The sequence below is a fragment of the Leucopleurus acutus genome (assembly GCF_964270905.1).
Source record: "Leucopleurus acutus genome assembly, chromosome: 1".
NCBI classification, from domain to species: Eukaryota; Metazoa; Chordata; class Mammalia; order Artiodactyla; family Delphinidae; genus Leucopleurus; species Leucopleurus acutus.
This window is the reverse complement of record NC_139142.1, coordinates 185,277,461-185,293,943: the sequence shown is the minus strand read 5'-3', so window position 1 is coordinate 185,293,943 and position 16,483 is coordinate 185,277,461. Positions and strand designations below refer to the sequence as shown.

The 16,483-nt window shown below is 45.1% G+C and overlaps 1 protein-coding gene across 1 annotated transcript in view; it reads left to right on the top strand.

Moving 5' to 3' along the window:
• The window catches only part of CCNY (cyclin Y), a 127,594-nt gene extending 111,763 nt beyond the window's left edge, over positions 1-15,831 (top strand). Inside the window, exons 5-10 of the mRNA XM_082843821.1 lie at positions 748-783; positions 3,997-4,054; positions 4,147-4,266; positions 9,412-9,578; positions 12,836-12,998; positions 13,659-15,831. Of these exons, the coding sequence (XP_082699947.1) occupies positions 748-783; positions 3,997-4,054; positions 4,147-4,266; positions 9,412-9,578; positions 12,836-12,998; positions 13,659-13,775 (661 nt within the window). The 3' untranslated portion in view covers positions 13,776-15,831. The remainder of the gene's footprint in view (positions 1-747; positions 784-3,996; positions 4,055-4,146; positions 4,267-9,411; positions 9,579-12,835; positions 12,999-13,658) is intronic.
• The last annotated feature ends 652 nt before the right edge of the window (positions 15,832-16,483 follow it).

The following is a 16,483-nucleotide window of genomic DNA, read 5'->3' as shown; positions in this document are numbered from 1 at the left end:
TGTTTGCTTTAGGTAGATACGAATAAATACCTCTATATCTTAAGCTGATAGTAATAATCTTTGGGCAGAGGAATTATTTTTCTGTATACTTTTTTATTTTCCAAAAATTTCTTCAATCTGAATGTAACACATTTTATAATCAGAAAAACATCATTTGAAGAAAATTCAGGGGATAGGAATGTTTTCATTAAATTCAGATCTTTTAAAATGTAAAATAAAATTTTAAGGTATTACAAATAAGAGTTACACTACCATTTCAGCAAATGAATGAATAAATTAGGCAGATTTCCAAGAGGTTATTGATTTAAAAGAAAAAATGGCAAACCACTGTGGGTAATATTCACATTTTGATGGTAGTTATAAAGAAACCACTAATTTTCTAAAACAGCAGGTGCTGAGTTGGAGACTTCTAGAGGTGTTTAATTTCACCACCTATTTTTTACGTAGTGCCTATATTTTAAAGTGAAGAAAGCTTAAGATTTCAGCTAGAAAGAGAAATTTGTTTCTGAATATCACTTGAAGTTTTGGTGTTTCTGGAAAAGATTTAATAATTGCTCAAAATAAGTACCTGATTGATTTACTTTGAAGAATGCATTTTCTTAATCAGCATTGTGAATTAAGTGGGGCTGTTCAGATGGGTCATTTTTTACTTAAATTTTAAATATTTATGGTCAGACTGATGCCAGATACTATATGACATCTTGAATGCGCTTATGAAACACTGAACTTCTGCATTTTGTTTTCCAGTGTCGCTCTCGCAATATATTACCACATCAAAAACAGGTAGGTGGATTTTGATTAATTTTGTGCTAAAAACATCACACATCATCTACTGTGATGTTTTTCCTATTACGTTCTAGTTCCTCAGCCTTTGAGTTTTATATTCTTATTTCATTTTCATAGAATCTCCAAAGTTAGTACAATTTACCCACACTTCCTAGGTAAATGCTGAACTGCTTCTGAGTCAGAGGACACCAAATGAAGGCAGCAAAACAAAGTTTCTTGACAATGTTCAGCCTCCTCTTGACTTTATTTTCTGTATAATTTGCTTAAACATTCTGTCTGTTATAAAATATTTTAACAATTTTCTGTGTGCAGCTTTAACATGAAAAAATGTTTAGTTTGTAGTTTCAATTCAGTAGAAAAAGTTTTGTTGTAAATTTAGTCATAAACTATTTTAATGTAGTAGAAATTCTCTCTCTGATAGATGTCTGGAGATAGTTCAGTTAATTTTAAAAGTCAGTTAAAACAGGGACTCACAGAAGAATCATTTAAACGTTTACCTTAAGCATTTTAATTCAACATAAAACATGTAAAAGTACACTCATTTGCCAGTTTTATGCAGCACTGAGGCTTCTGCTTTGAGCGTGGGGCATTGATTACTGAAGTGCTGTCCTTTTATAAGCCACACCTGTTTTGTGTGTGTTTTTTGGTTTGTTTTTGTAATCAATAGCGAGAAAACTTGTGACATTTGCTAAACAATGACTGTAGAATCTTTTAGGCTTTGACCACACCTGATCTACAGCAAACTTGTTTTTAGTGATTTCCTTTTATTGGGTCTTTATGAAGCATCCTTCTTCGTTTTCATGAGAACAAAGCCACTCTCACTGCAGTCCTCTTCCACTGATGGGTGTGACATTTACATGTGTTATATGAGTGTAGTAACAGTTCCGGGAACCAGCAAGGTCACCTTTTGGCTAGCGTGGGTCTCCGTGGTGGGGGCCACAGCCCTGGAGTCTATTTTAGGAAGGGGACAAGGGAGAGTTGTGACAAGCAGTGACGTGGAGGGTAGATGACAGAGCTTGTGATGGACAGGTTATGGGAAAACACAGCCATTGGAAGCAAATACCTGGAAAGGTATTCTCTGTAATGACCTTTCTCTGTAGTGTAACTGTGATTCATGGTTCATTATGGTGCTTGAGAAGTTTGGATTTACGAACTTACAAAATGTAGGATACTGGAACTTCGAACCTTGACCAGAATAACTTAGTGACAGTGTAGATTCGTCTTGCTGCTTATTTCTATGATAGTAGTTCACACTTTTTAAACACTTAGGTCTTAACTAGCAATGTAATACCATTGGTGAAACTCAGATGTGTTCTCAAAACAGTTTTGCATTAGCGTCTCCGATTTCTCAGTTCTTAGACTCTATGGGCCTCAAAGCTAATCTGTAGCCATAGCTATTAATAATAAGACCCAACTCCATTAAATGCTTACTCTGACCACCCTGGTCAGCTCTTTGCATGCCTTATCTCATTTAATTTTTTATAACAGCTCCATGAGGTGATTCTGACATTATCTGCATTTTACAGATAAAGAAACTGAGGCATAGAGAGATTTTTTAAATAATTTGCCTGAGATTACACAACTAGTAAAGTGGGGAATTGGGAATTGAACCCAAGCAATATACCACTGAGACTTTAAATGATATGCTCTGCTGGGTTAATGGTGATACATTGGGCCGAGAGGAAGTGGAGAGAGTCCAACAGAAAAGTCAGCCTGTGGAAACAAGCATGATTAATTTACAGATTGTAGCCTGAAAGTGTCTTGAGAAGAGGTGTCTGCAGACTCCCTCTTTGATAAGTCATACTGACCCAGCCTCAGGGGCTGGTGATAGATCCCTTAGCTTTGATAGAGACTGTGCTGAGATTCATAGCTTTTAATGGAAGTGAAAGCAAAATCCACTTCTCAGAGGAGTCATTTTAGCTTAAATTCTGAATCCTTATTTATATTTCTGAACCTACATTTTGATTTTTAAAATTACTTGTGAAAGTTTCTCGAGAGTGCTGAATGGTGTTTCAGGGGCTCTCACTCCTCAGGAGAACTGAACAGGGCTGAAGAGCCTGAGGAGTTGGGGGCGTCCCTCACCTTCCTCCTTGAGTACCTGGCAGAGGTGGTTGGCAGTCGAGGGGGATCGCGATTCCTCAGCGCCAGGTGCACTTTATGTTTTCACCCCACTCTCCAGTCCTGACTGCTTGAGCCGTGCTTTTATTCGGGTTCATCTAAATCTTTGCTGTCTGTCCTGCAGGCTAGTGAAAAGCAGCACAGGTATGAATGCCCAGAGCTTTAAAAACAGTTCCCACTGTGCAAAGACAGGGATGAAAATTGAGCTGGTCTGCCAAGCTCTTTCTTTCGCTTTTATTTTGATGCAGACAGTAAGTTCATAGGACAGAAACTGTAGTGTTTGCCACGGGGCGTGCGTGTCAGGGACGGATCTGCAGCCTTCTGATACTTGCAAGCCTAGTTGACGTTGGAAAACTGTGTGCTGTTAACCAAACCAGTGGTTTCCAAATTTGGTTTTTAAAGAAATAATTTTAGACAAAACTCAAATGACATAAAACAGATGGAGGTAGAGCCATCACTAGTGGAGTGTGGACGACCCCCACAGAGCCCAGCGGCCCCGCTGAGCTCACAGTGAACGCTGCCACTTTAAATGGGTCTGTGCAGTTACCGGCTTGGTAACAACCAGTTACACTTTTCTACGTGTCCCCTCTTGTTTTTCAATATACAATCATGAAACTCCTCATTAGCGAAGTGGTTAAGTTGCATGCTGTGAAACTTTCAAACTAATCTCCAGGACACACTATGAGTGTTCATTGTTACCCTCAGACTTCTTTCTTGTCGACCACAACCTAAGGATGGTTTAAACAGATCTGTCAGCCTTTGCTCAGAAACAAGAGGTTAAAGAAATTTAGATTTGGTTCATTTGAAAACTCAGGAAATGAAAATCTAGATTTTCACTTAAGTTAATTAAACTAAATGTGATTCATAACCTTTATTTCTTGGACTATTCAAAAATGATTAAGTGTTGTCCCCAAGAAAAACAAATTATAATTCATGAATAATCAGTAGCATCTCTTAACAGCACTGCTTCTGTTTCTTGAAATAACAGCTGAATCAAAATACATTTTTGTTTCCTTTTGACTGGCACTCATTCTTGCAGAAGGTAAACTCCGTTTTCTGTTATTTCTCCCCCCGGCCCGCCCCCCCAACCAGGGACCCAGATGGAAGGATGCTCTTGGATATTTTCGATGAGAACCTTCACCCTCTTTCGGTAACCCTCCCCCGGGGTCTCAGGGTGTTGTCCAGTCGTGTCTCTGTTATTCTTGTTGGGCGGCCAGTCATTGAGAATCTCTCCTTTCCCAGAAATGCGAAGTGCCACCAGATTATGACAAACACAACCCAGAGCAGAAGCAGATTTACCGGTTTGTTCGGACACTGTTCAGTGCTGCTCAGCTGACTGCGGAATGTGCCATTGTCACCCTGGTGAGTGCCCACAGGGTGACGCGGTCGTGGAGTGGGGCGCAGGCAGGAATGTCCGTCACGGACCTGGGAAGCACAGCACCACTTCAGGGTTGTCTTTTATCTGGGAGGGTAGCGACGGGATCTCCTAAAAGAGGGTGCGTGTGTGGTCTGCTCCACAGTGCCCACCTAAAGCCCATTGTCAGATCGCACTCAGAATCAGGAAAGCTGAAATGCTGCGTGCAGGTAAGTGAAGCACAGGGCCCGAGGGCCTGAGAAGGACCAGCGCCTCCTCATTAACGTCCAGGTTTGTGGTGTTGGTTCCCTGCAGAGGTTTAATACCATTGATCAGATGTGATAAGTTCATATATCGGAAGGACTGCTGTAGTTGCTGCCTTCTTTTTTGTGATTTTCATGTAAATATGTGTCTGTAAGATACTCAGAGACAGCATGGACATAAATCTGCACTTTAAGACTTGAGATAAAAATCTGTAACCTTACTTAGACTCTGAAAACCTTAGGGACGGACTGGACTCTTTAGGTCAGATCTCATTTGGGAAATAGATTTGGCAGTGTAGCCCATTGTCACTGACCTTTCGTCACTGACACTGTGTGCAACTCAGATAAGAAGTAAGCTCTGCTAGTGCACGGGCTGCCCCGAGGGACCAGAAAGTCATCCCTGCAGTTCCTGAGAAGAGATTGGTGTGTGACAGAAAGTGTACAGGACCCTTTGTGTCTCTGCCACACTAAGAGCCCTGTACTCTCGGATGATTGGACAGTAACCTGTTTGTTTGTTCATTTCTTCTCTCATGGAACTTGCCGCCTGGTAGGTTAACAGACATTCAACAAGTCTTCCTCTGGTGATCTGGAGTGATGATAGGTCCTTAGGTCATGATTGGGAAGCATATTTATTGCTCAGCTTTGTTCCTCCAAAGGATGTCACGTCCTTAACAAAACACACCTTGGGCAGCAGGATTGATATTTTAATGAAAGGAGATTGTGATAAAGGGGAGGGAAGGGTGAGAAAATCAGATGACACCGTGGATAAGATTAGTACTAAAATCCACACCATGATGAAAGATTCATTTTGAAGCTTCTGCAGATGGAATGTGGTGGGGTTTTTTTTTACCTTCCATTCCTAAGAAAACTGTGACCTGACCGTGCCCTGTAGTGCCTTAGAGTTTGGATTTATTAGCATGAAGGAGAAGGTTAGCGTCCTGTGGAGGACACAGTTTCTGCAGAGACATGGAGAACATGTAAAGTGTGTTTCCCTGTCTCCGATGGTGGCTGGGAGGGGTGGCTAGTTTGTCTTGGGAGTACTACGAGAGTGATGTGTATTTGTCAGTCATTGGAACTGCTGAAATCTTCTCTTGTCCTGTGACATCAGCTAGTGGCTTAGCAGGGGATTAGCATACATATATGGCGGTCTTGCTGGCTACAGCCTAAAGGTGAGCAGCTTCGGGGCCCGCACAGCAGGCCCAGCTCTGCAGACGGGTTCTCTGGGGCCTGCTTGGTTGGCCGAGTCAGCCTGGGGCCTGTGGGCAGAGGGCAGACAGCTGCGAGCTCTGAGCGAGCCCCATGTATGATGATCCTGCCCTTCTCTCCAGTCTCTAGAGGTAGAAGCAGCCGTTCACAACAGGTCCGGTCTAGAGCTGGCAGAGCTGCATCTCTCTCGGCCTTTCTCCTGGGCCTTCTCTTGGCGGCATGCCCGGGGGGGAGGCGGCGGGGCCCACAGTTAGCTCTGCACTGCTGCACACAAGGAACTAGACTGCAGCCTGCCTGTGCAAGGAGCTTCCAGGACCTTCAGCCACTTGCTCCTGGCTGTATCAGGGAGCACCAGTCATGCCAGCCCAGCTGGGTACCCCTCGAGTGGCCTGGCAGGTCCAGCCATTGCTGCATGGCCATGAGGGCTGCCATTCAGCCCCTGGACTGCAGCCCCAAAGTGCCTCTCAGAGGCTGGTGCTCTGATGTTGAGGCGACCTGTGGAATCTATCCATTCTGACCCCGAAGACTCCCTTTTTAGGTCACGTTAGTGGTTTCTAAGGAAGTCAAAAGCTGTTGTTCAGATGGTGTCCAGTGACGAATCCAAATATCTCATTCTTGTGCTCCTACAAATACTAGCAAATAGGAAGCGCTGTTGAGGTCCCAGTTGGCTAAGCTCTGGGTACGAGAGTCTTAAGATGAATGGACCCAGTGCTGCTCTTTAAAATCCATGGAAAAATTCCAGCATCGTCGGAAGTTTGGTCACATATCCTGGATTCCATGAGCTTGCATTTTCTTCCTCCCCCATGCCTTTAACAGTTTTATTTTGTACAGTCAACCGAATGCTCTTTGTAGCTCAGTAAGTGCTCACTGGCCTGTATTTTCTAGAGACTCCCAAGGATGGTCCTTCTTATGAAAGTAAATCTGCAAATTTAATTGAGCAAGAGTGTCCTGTTAGCAACGGTCTAGGGAATGGTGTTGAGAAAGAATCAATTGTCTGTTATTTTACTTGGCAGAGAATTAAAACACCCAAGTGGGAATTTACTAAAGAAATTGCAGCTGACCCTTGAGTATAGCTTTACTGGCAAGTTCTGCTAAATTACATGCTGTTAAGTGGTGCTTATTATGAATGCCTTATCTCCCAACATAACAACTGCCTTCCCTCAGTAATGGACTGTATTTTCATGTCTGATTCCTCTAGTTAGCCCTAGTGGAATATCAGACATGGTAGATGCCCGTTATTTTTTTCTAAATGTTATCTTAAATATTATCTAGTGTACCTGTTAATATCTATCTACTATGGTAAAGTAAGAAGAAAATTGAGTAGCCTTCTTTCTGTACTGAGTCAATGAGGAGCTGTTTCGTTGGGGAGCTTGGAGAGGTTTACATAGCTCGTCTGTATAAAGGAATAGAGTCTTAGGGATCTGGATGAAGACTGTTCATAACAATTGCTTTAAAAAATCTGGAGTTAGGTCCAGCTTCAGTTTTCTGCTTGTTTTTTTTTTTTAAGAAATATTTTATTTTATTTATTTTTTGGCCGCACCACATAGCTTGTGGGATCTTAGTTCCCCGACCAGGGATTGAACCCGCGCCCTCGGCAGTGAAAGTGTGGAGTCCTAACCACTGGACCACCAGGGAATTCCCTATCATACATCTTTTTGATTCTCTCCTTGGTAGAATGGGAAGAATTAGTCATCAACCTTTGTAAAAACTATGGAAGTAATCATTCCACAGTTGAGAAAAATGTAAAACATACCAATAAACAGATTTTTATGAAGGGGGACTTTAAAAGGCATTCGTACCTTGTGATCCAGCTTAAGCAGTGGGCTTTGTGGGTATTTCTGATGTTTGTCTTCAAACTAAATTATGGCAGTTTATAAATCCTATATTACATGGTTTCATTTTACAACTTCAGCTGGAATTATTTCATTTAAAAACAATCACTTCAGGGACTTCCCTGGTGGTCCAGTGGTTAAGACTCCATGCTCCCAATGCAGGGGGTCTGGGTTCGATCCCTGGTCAAGGAACTAGATCCCGCATGCCGCAACTCAGCCTGCATGCCTCAACTGAAGATCCCTCACGCAGCAACGAAGCTCTGACGTACTGCAACTAAGACCCGGCGAAGCCAAATACATGCATACGTACATACATACATACATACATACATACATATTAAAAAAGATACTTCACACCCATTAGGATGACAATAATTAAAAAAAAAAAATACAGAAAACAACAAGTGTTGGCAAGGATGTGGAAACACTGTAACCCTTGTGCATTACCGGTGGGGATGTAAATGGTTCAGCTGCCGTGGAAGATAGTATGGTGGTTCTTCAAAAAATTAAACATAGATTATGATATGATCCAGCAGTTCCACTTCTGGGTGTATACCCGAAAGAATCAAAAGCAGAGACTCCAACAGATACTTGTACACCAGTGTTCACAGCAACATTATTCACAGTAGCCGAAAGAGGAAACCACTCAAATGTCTGTCAGTGGATGATAGATAAGCAAAATGTGGTCCATACATAAAATGGATCATTATTCAGCCTTGAAAAGGGAGGACATGTTGACACATGCTACAACGTGGAACATTATGCTCAATGAAAGAAGCCAATCACAAAAGGACAAATACACTGCGATTCCACCTATGTAAGGTACCTAGAGGAGTCACAGTCACGTAGGCGGAAAGTACAAAGGTGGGTGCCAGGGGCCAGGGGAGGGGAAGTGGGGAGTTGTAATAGGTACAGAGTTTCAATTTGGGAAGATGAAAACGTTCTGGAAATAGAGATAGATGGTGGCGATTTCACAACACTGTGACTGTTCTTAATGCCACAGAAATGATTAAGTGGTAAATCTTATGTGTATTTTACCATAATAATAAAAAAAATACGTTTATCAACACTGCCTGTAAATCTACAATTACCTCAAAATAAAGAGTTTAATTTAGAAACAACTACAGATAGAAAAAAATAGGTTTCTTCCTTTCACATCCTTTGTTCTCCTTCTTGGCACATTGGTGGGTTTGTTTTGTTTTTTTAAAACGGAACTTTTTTTTTTTTTTTTTGGCTGTGTTGGGTCTTCGTCGCTGCATGCAGGCTTTCTCTAGTTGCGGCGAGCAGGGGCTACGCTTTGTTGTGGTGCGCGTGCTTCTCATTGTAGTGGCTTCTTGTTGCGGAGCACGGTCTCTAGGAGCACGGGCTTCAATAGTTGTGGCTCGCGGGTTCTAGAGCGCAGGCTCAGTAGTCGTGGCGCACGGGCTTAGTTGCTCCGCAGCAAGTGGGATCTTCCCGGACCAGGGGTTGAGCCCGTGTCCCCTGCATTGGCAGGCGGATTCTTAACCACTGCGCTACCAGGGAAGCCCAGTGGTTTGTTGAATGTGTGTTGATGTCATAGTTGGTAGAGTGAGAAATTAACCCGCAGCTCCTAGAACACTTTCCTGCCCCGGAGTCTTAAGGGCCGGCCTCATTCACACATCCAGTTACGGAGTGTGCCTCTCAGCCCATTTTGCCTCAGACTCGTTGAGCCCTTTGACTTTTTAAAATACATGTGATCAGGCTGTCAGCGCCTGTTTAAAGCTGAGCTGGGGGAGTGCAGTGAACAGCTGGGAGTTGGTTCGCGTGTGTTGGCGGGTGTGGAGCAGTAACAAGGCAGGTCACCGGGCGCCGGCGTGCTCGTGTCTTCCAGGTGTACCTCGAAAGGCTTCTAACATATGCAGAGATTGACATCTGTCCGGCCAACTGGAAGCGGATTGTTCTGGGGGCCATCCTGCTGGCCTCCAAGGTATGGGACGACCAGGCCGTGTGGAACGTGGACTACTGCCAGATCCTGAAGGACATCACGGTGGAGGACATGTGAGTGTGGGCGGGGGTGTCTGCAGAGGAAACCCTCCCCTTTGTGGACCTGCTCAGTGTGGTTATGAGTGGATGTGATTGCACGTCTGTTGTGGGCTGGCCGAGCAAGGACACAGTTGCTGAAAGCCTTATTCTAGGCGAACCTTCCTTTACCTTCCTGCTCCCTGTCTGCATTGGGGCTCATCCCAGCTCTGTATCTACTGCAGACTGATGACTGGCAGCAGATGGGCTAAAATGTTACCTGTTTCTGTTCAGAGAGAAGACTTTCACTGCTTTTGTCACGTTTTGCAAGTTCAGTTGCTTAAAATGAGCGTTGTGTCCTCGAGGTCCCCCTGTGCTGTCCTGGTCGGGCTGCGTGTTCTCAGGGCACCATCCTGAGCTCACACTTAGCTGCAGCCCGGGGGCTGGGGTCCCAGGGGCTGGGCGTACAAGAAGTGGGGTCAGAACCTCCCAGGAGCGATGAGCTGTTTTGGAAACAATCAGATGAATTTCTTACAGTTCCTTATGGTTTACAGGCATTTCTGACATGATTCTTGCTAGTATTTTTCTCGTCTTGTTTGGCTTCCTTGAGGAAGCTCTGAGCTGGAGCAGGTTCCGCTGTGTCCCGGTCCACATACAGGTCCCTGGACCCAGTGACCAGTGTGGGCTCCTCCCCACCCTACCCCCCCTCTTCCGGTTGCTGGTTCGCTGGGCACCCCATTTTTGTGCTGCCCTGGGAGCTCCTGTTTGTGTTTTCAGTCTTTTGCCAGAGCCTTTTCCTGCTGCATACCTGTATGACTCCTTCCTACATGTCATTCTTTATCATAAAAAGTAAGACAAATATGAAGTTTTTGACAGCAAGAAAAATAAAATGAGCATATTTTTAAAAAATTCTTGATTACATTTCAAGGTGAAAACAGTTACTAAGATAACTGTCATCCAGACTGTAAGTAGGTTGCTTCCACCTTTGAGCTGCTGTGAATAACACTGTCGTGAATATGAACACGGGTGTGCAGATACCTCCCAGAGGCCCTGCTCTCCGTTCGTTGGGATCTATGCCCAGAAATGGGATTGCTCCTTGTTGGCTGGTCTTTAAAGTGAGCCCATTTTTCTACAAAAGCCGACAGGCCATTAGGTGATGAAAACAACTCTCTTTACTCCATTTTAGAACCCCATTTGCAAGTTGCTAAATGGCATCAGTTCAGTTGGGTTTCTTTACAGCGTTGATCTAACGTAACAAATATTTCTTAAATTTTTTTTGCTTATTGACTTGAATTTATTTATTATAAAGTTTTACATCAGAACTATTTCCTTATAATTATCCCCTTCAGGGCAGTAAATCCATCAAGCCCGTTCTCTCTGCATCACTTAGTTTTTTGATGATTTATCACATAACAAGCTGTCAGATGTCCCTGGAGGATGTACTTCTGCCGTTTGGAAATTCAGATTTGGGGACTTATTTTTATTTTCTAAATCTTGCCTTAGTTGGAAAACACAGAAGCTCTAAAATCTTTATTTCCCCCAAACTTAAACATTCTGTTCAAGAAAACACTCAGTATTCAGGAAGGCTGTTTTTTCCCTAAGGAACCCTGGGAAACTGCCACCTTGTTCAAAACAAGATTCCTCTTGACTTTAATCCTAGTTATACCCTCAACAAGAGGCAGTGGTGTCTAGATACCATTTGGGGCAGGAATAGCTAGCTGACTAGTTCTCTTAACATTTATACTAAAAACTTGCTGGCATTGGAGAATGGGATCTGCAGTGGCACCTCTTAGCCACCGGGTGGCAGTCTGTCCACAGGCAGCTCCCAGGTTGCCCAGGAGAACACTTCTGCCTTAGCGTATTTTTGACACTTAAGATTTTACCTGGGTTCCAGTATTTCACAGGATGACCTCTTATTAAATCTCACTGAAAGGAGCCATAAATACAAGTCATGAAAAGTGTAAAGTTTAGCACAACACACACATTTGGGGCTTTACTCCTTTCTCGAAGCTGCATCGAAGCAGCCCCTCCGATTAAATGACCTGAATGCGACGTCTTGGTTCCTCCCCCTCTGAGGCGCTCAGGCCTTCGATAACGACTTGCTGAGGTTTCTCGCTTCTGATCTGCCTGGGAGCTTCCGTCGGGGAACCAGCCACCCTGCCGCCTCAGTGCTCCCGCCCCCGTTGTCATAGCAGCGCTAGACGGGCTCGGATGGCTAGATGGGGCCCCTGGCCGGGAGCAGACGAGCTGCCCCGCCCCGCCCCGCCCCGCCGGGAGCAGCCCGCCCCCACCTGGCTCCTCCCCGCCGGAGCTGGTCGCTTCCGGGGCTCAGTTCAGCTCTCACTTCCCGGAAGCCTTCCCTGGATTCCTCCGCCCAGGCTGAGCTTGGTGCGCTCCTTTCAGTAACAGGAATTATGGAGCACCAACCTCATGTCAGGTGCTGAGCTGGGGCCAGGCTGCACCATCAGCTGTCACGGTTTCTGGCTCCGAGGAGACAAGGAGGGGAGACTGTGATAAAGGACAGAAGTGATCCCGAGGTGCTGCCTGGAGAGGTGGCCCTGGAGCAGTGCTCCCAGACAGACCTGTCGCTGAGGACGCTTCTGCCCCGGCAGTAACTACCGAGAAGTAGGCCTGATGACAGGGAAGTTTTCAGATGCATTCTGGCCGCCCTGGTTCGTCTTCATACAGCTGGTTGGCTCCCTTGTGGACCAGGGGCTGTCGCTGAGTAGTTCTGAGGGGGCGGACAGGACCAGCAGCGGCAGCTCGCAGGAGAGTTAGAGATGCACGTTCTCGGGCCCACCCAGACCTGCCGGATCAGATGGGTGGGCCCAGCAGGGGGTCCTCACATGCCCTGCAGGTGATGGGTGTGCGCTGGGGCTGGGGAACCGCTCCTCCTCCCGTGGTCCGGAGGAAGGCCGGTCAGCGCGTCCTCACCTCTCCTCCCGGGAAGGGCAGTCCTCTGGGTCTTGGGGAGGCCTGTCCTCCAGGCTGCTGTCCGCCCTCACTGGACTCCACTTGATAGCTCTCGACTGCATCTTCTGCCCTGTTTGAGCCAGTGGCTCACGCGGAAAGGTGAGGCCAGAGCCTGCCGTGTGTGTGTGCGCGCGCGCGTGCACAGATGTACTCAGTCTCAGTGTCAGGGTCGCCCTTAAGCACTTTCTGGTGATCATCCCAGTTAATCAGGACTCATCCTTCCGGTCACTGGACCAGGTGGACTTGGCTGTGTCCAGCAGCCTGCCCAGGCGGCCACAGGTGGGGACAATGGCTGAGCTGTGCGTTTGTGGCTTTCTCTGCAGGAACGAGCTGGAGCGACAGTTCCTCGAATTGCTCCAGTTCAACATCAACGTGCCCTCCAGTGTTTATGCCAAGTATTATTTTGATCTTCGTTCTCTGGCGGAAGCCAACAACCTGAGCTTCCCCTTGGAGCCCCTTAGCAGGGAGAGGGCCCACAAGCTGGAGGTAAGAGGTGTTGGTGCCCGGCGGGTGCACTGCTGCCGACTGAGCTGTGTGCTCGCGGCAGTTCCTGATACTGCGCGTCGCAAAATAAGGACGAGGTGCCCTGGATTTAATTTGTACAACCTCATATTTTTAATAACCTTATTAATGGCGGTTTTTACTTAATGTGCACTGATTGTTTTTTAAGTCAAAGAAGTTTTTTAAAAACCCGTTTTATAAAAAATGTACCCACAAAAAGAGTGTTCCCAGCATGCACTTTTATAAGGAAAAAGTTACCAGATGACCCTACCGATTGGGAATCCGAAAAAGTTTGATTCTGCCTTTTTATTTTTCATTTTTTCAAAGTATTTTCTCCACAGCCCAGTTAGAGCCAGGGCCAGCCCCTGTGGTCTTGGCCTGGGTTCTGGGCCATCACTGATAAGCTGTGTGACTCTTGTGTCTTACACTTGTGTGTAGCTCAGCTTTGCACGTGCACCCAGCTCTTACCATCCGACTTTGACGGCTGAAAGTGTGGGGACAAGGAGGCTCACGGGTTAGAGCCCTCCTTCAGAGGAGGTGCAGAGGCCCTCTGCACCTTCATCCCGAGTGTCCTCGGTGCCGAGGGCCGGCCAGGGCGAGGGCGCTGGCTCCCGGCTGACCTGATTACCTCCCCTCTGCCCCCAGGCCATCTCCCGCCTCTGCGAGGATAAGTACAAGGACCTGCGAAGACCCACGAGGAAGCGGTCAGCGAGTGCTGACAATCTGACTCTGCCCAGGTGGTCCCCGGCCATCATCTCCTAACCGTGGGCGTCCCCGCTGGAGGCCGTGCCATCCCTCAGTTTCTCCTTTAGTTCGAGAAAAGACAGTCTTGGGGTGGTTTGGTTTTGTTTCTCTCTTCCTTTTTTTAAAATTCATAGCTCCGCCAGGCTGCCTTGATGAGCGCCTCCGCGCCACGCGCACGCGCAGCAGGGCTCCGAGGACGCGAAGTCGGTACCGTGGGATCCAGTCCAGCCTTCCCCAGCCCCGGAACAGCGCTTCCTTCGTGGAGGAAAGACTCTAACCCTGGAGGAGGAAGGGAAGGGAAAGGAAGTCGGCTAGAGGCACGGAAAGCGGCTTGGCCACTTCCTAAGCCCCCCACCGTCGGTCAGTAGCCGGAACCGTCGGTCAGTAGCCCGGCGTAGGTGACGAAGTTGGATGTGCATTCAAGTCACACGCCGCGTTCACCGCCCCACCTGGATCAGTATGTCCCGTAAGACTTCTTGCATTCCTTCTTGCTGCTTCTCGGGGGTTTGGGGGGGGGGATTTTTGTTTGTTTTCTTCTGTTTTGGTTTTGGTCCCACAGAGCAGAGAATATAGTTTGTACCCACCATGGCACAGACATCCAAATAAATAGTACTGGCTGTTTCTCTCTGCACAACTCCTGCGAGCTGTCTTCTGAGCTTTCTTCCTCTCCAGGGGGAGCACTTGTCACGTTTCTGTGCACCTTTATTTTAGCCGGTTTTCTCCACAGTGGCAGAATCAACTTGACTGTAGTGCTGAACCAAACGTAGCCCTTTCCCCCGACTCCTCCCCCCGGGAACATTCTAGATCACATGGGTGCTTGTGCCTTCTGGTCCTGCGGTGGTTTCTCTCTGCCCTGACGCCCTGGTGGAGGCTGCTCCCCCGCGGCCCGTGTGGGAGCCCTTCCTCCCCCTGCCCACCCCCTCCTCTACTTCCACGTCCATTGTGCAAGCAATATTCCTCTCAATTTTTATATGTTTACTTTAAATCAAAGTTAGTCTATTTGTATAAAATTTTTTAAAAATCTAAAATTTAAAAAAACGGGGGTGGGGGTGGGTATTCCCGTGGAAGATCATTGAAGGGCAAAATGTTCCTATTTACTGAGGTATTTTTCACAGAATGATTGAATAAAAAACTCAACTTGCATTTTCATTGTGGGTGCTTAGTGAAGTTATACAAAATTAAACTGTGAAGGTTTATGCGTCATTAATTATGACCACCTCTTTTCGTTTCTGACTATCCCTCATTTCCTTATGGGCTGGATAAAAATCTGTTACAGCAAGTAAAATTAAAGGGTTAACGATAGAATACCACGTCAGTCTTAAGAATCTGGGTCAGTGAAGCATACAGTGCTTTGGGGTTTGCACATTTTCTTGGGTCACAAATGACAGAGGTTTCTAAGTTTCTCCTTCATCAGGTCTTTGAGGCAAATGGCAGCAGAAATCTGTGTTTCACCTTCCTCCTGTGTGAGCTTGGAAAACTTTGGAATCTTAGGTTATTAGTCTGTGCCCTAAACTCATCCACCTGCTCCCCAGACATGCCTGCTCCAGATGAGACATGCTTTGCTTAATGGGAGGGACTCGGAAACACCCAGCATCCCAAGAACACCAGGCCAAGTACTAGTCAGGTTCTGTGAAATTTGTATCATGTGTAAATGGAACTGTTTGGGCCAGAAATACTGTCAAATTCTTTCTGGCTTAAACTTTCAAAAGCAAACAAGCAGAATATGAAAAGTTAATTATCTTTCCATTATAATTGTGTTGATACACTCTGTATGGGTTCCAGAATCAGCTTCTCTCGTCAAGTAAGAGTTGGATTTAGAATTTGAAATAGAGACCTAAACATATAGAAAATATCATTTTATATTCCCTAATCTATATAGCTTAAAAAGGGACATATTTTCTTAACTGAATACGAATACCTCTCAAATTAGTTCCTCCCATGTAAAGTATCGTATTTTACCCAACATCCATTTCAGGAAAGAGGTTCTGCTGCCTTTAAAGCAGACATCTTATTTTTATCCCTTTTATTCGAATGAGAGAGATTTGAAAATTGAATTATGTAAATATTTCAATGCATCTGCTATTATTTTATGGAGTTTATTAAACTACTTAAAAAAATTGTATAGTCTATTTATTGTATGTATGTACATACAGTCTGATAACTTAAAGTGGGTTCCGTAAAACCTGACTCAGTCTTGTTTAGACTATGAATATTGTTTTAGCCCTGTGCACTGGACTCTACCTCTGTATAGGAAAATTTTCCATATAAATGAGCATTGATCTGTATTAATTGGTTATGTTTCTTACACTAAGGATTTTTAAAACTCTGCTGTAAGTGTAGATTTCAGTTTTACTTTTGCAGTGTGAATCACTTGACACGAAGGTAGATACTTTAGGTTTGTTTTATTTTTCTACATGATGATGGAGACTTACATTTTGTTCTCTGGTTTGTTCTAAGTTTGCCAAAAAAACACCCGACAACAACCAGTACAGTACCTATTGATAAATCATCGTGATGTAATTTGTTTGCAAGGTGATTCATGCCCTACAATTAAAGCTGTATTGCTATTTAGGAACACATTGTCTTAGTGTAGTTTTTGAATGGACAGTTTTCATCATTAATGAAGGATGAAGAAAACCACACAATTTACTGACTTTAAGTTTAGATTTGACTTAACAAATGAAAGTATCTCAATGAATTTTTCCTTTTTGGCTTTTTTTTCTTTT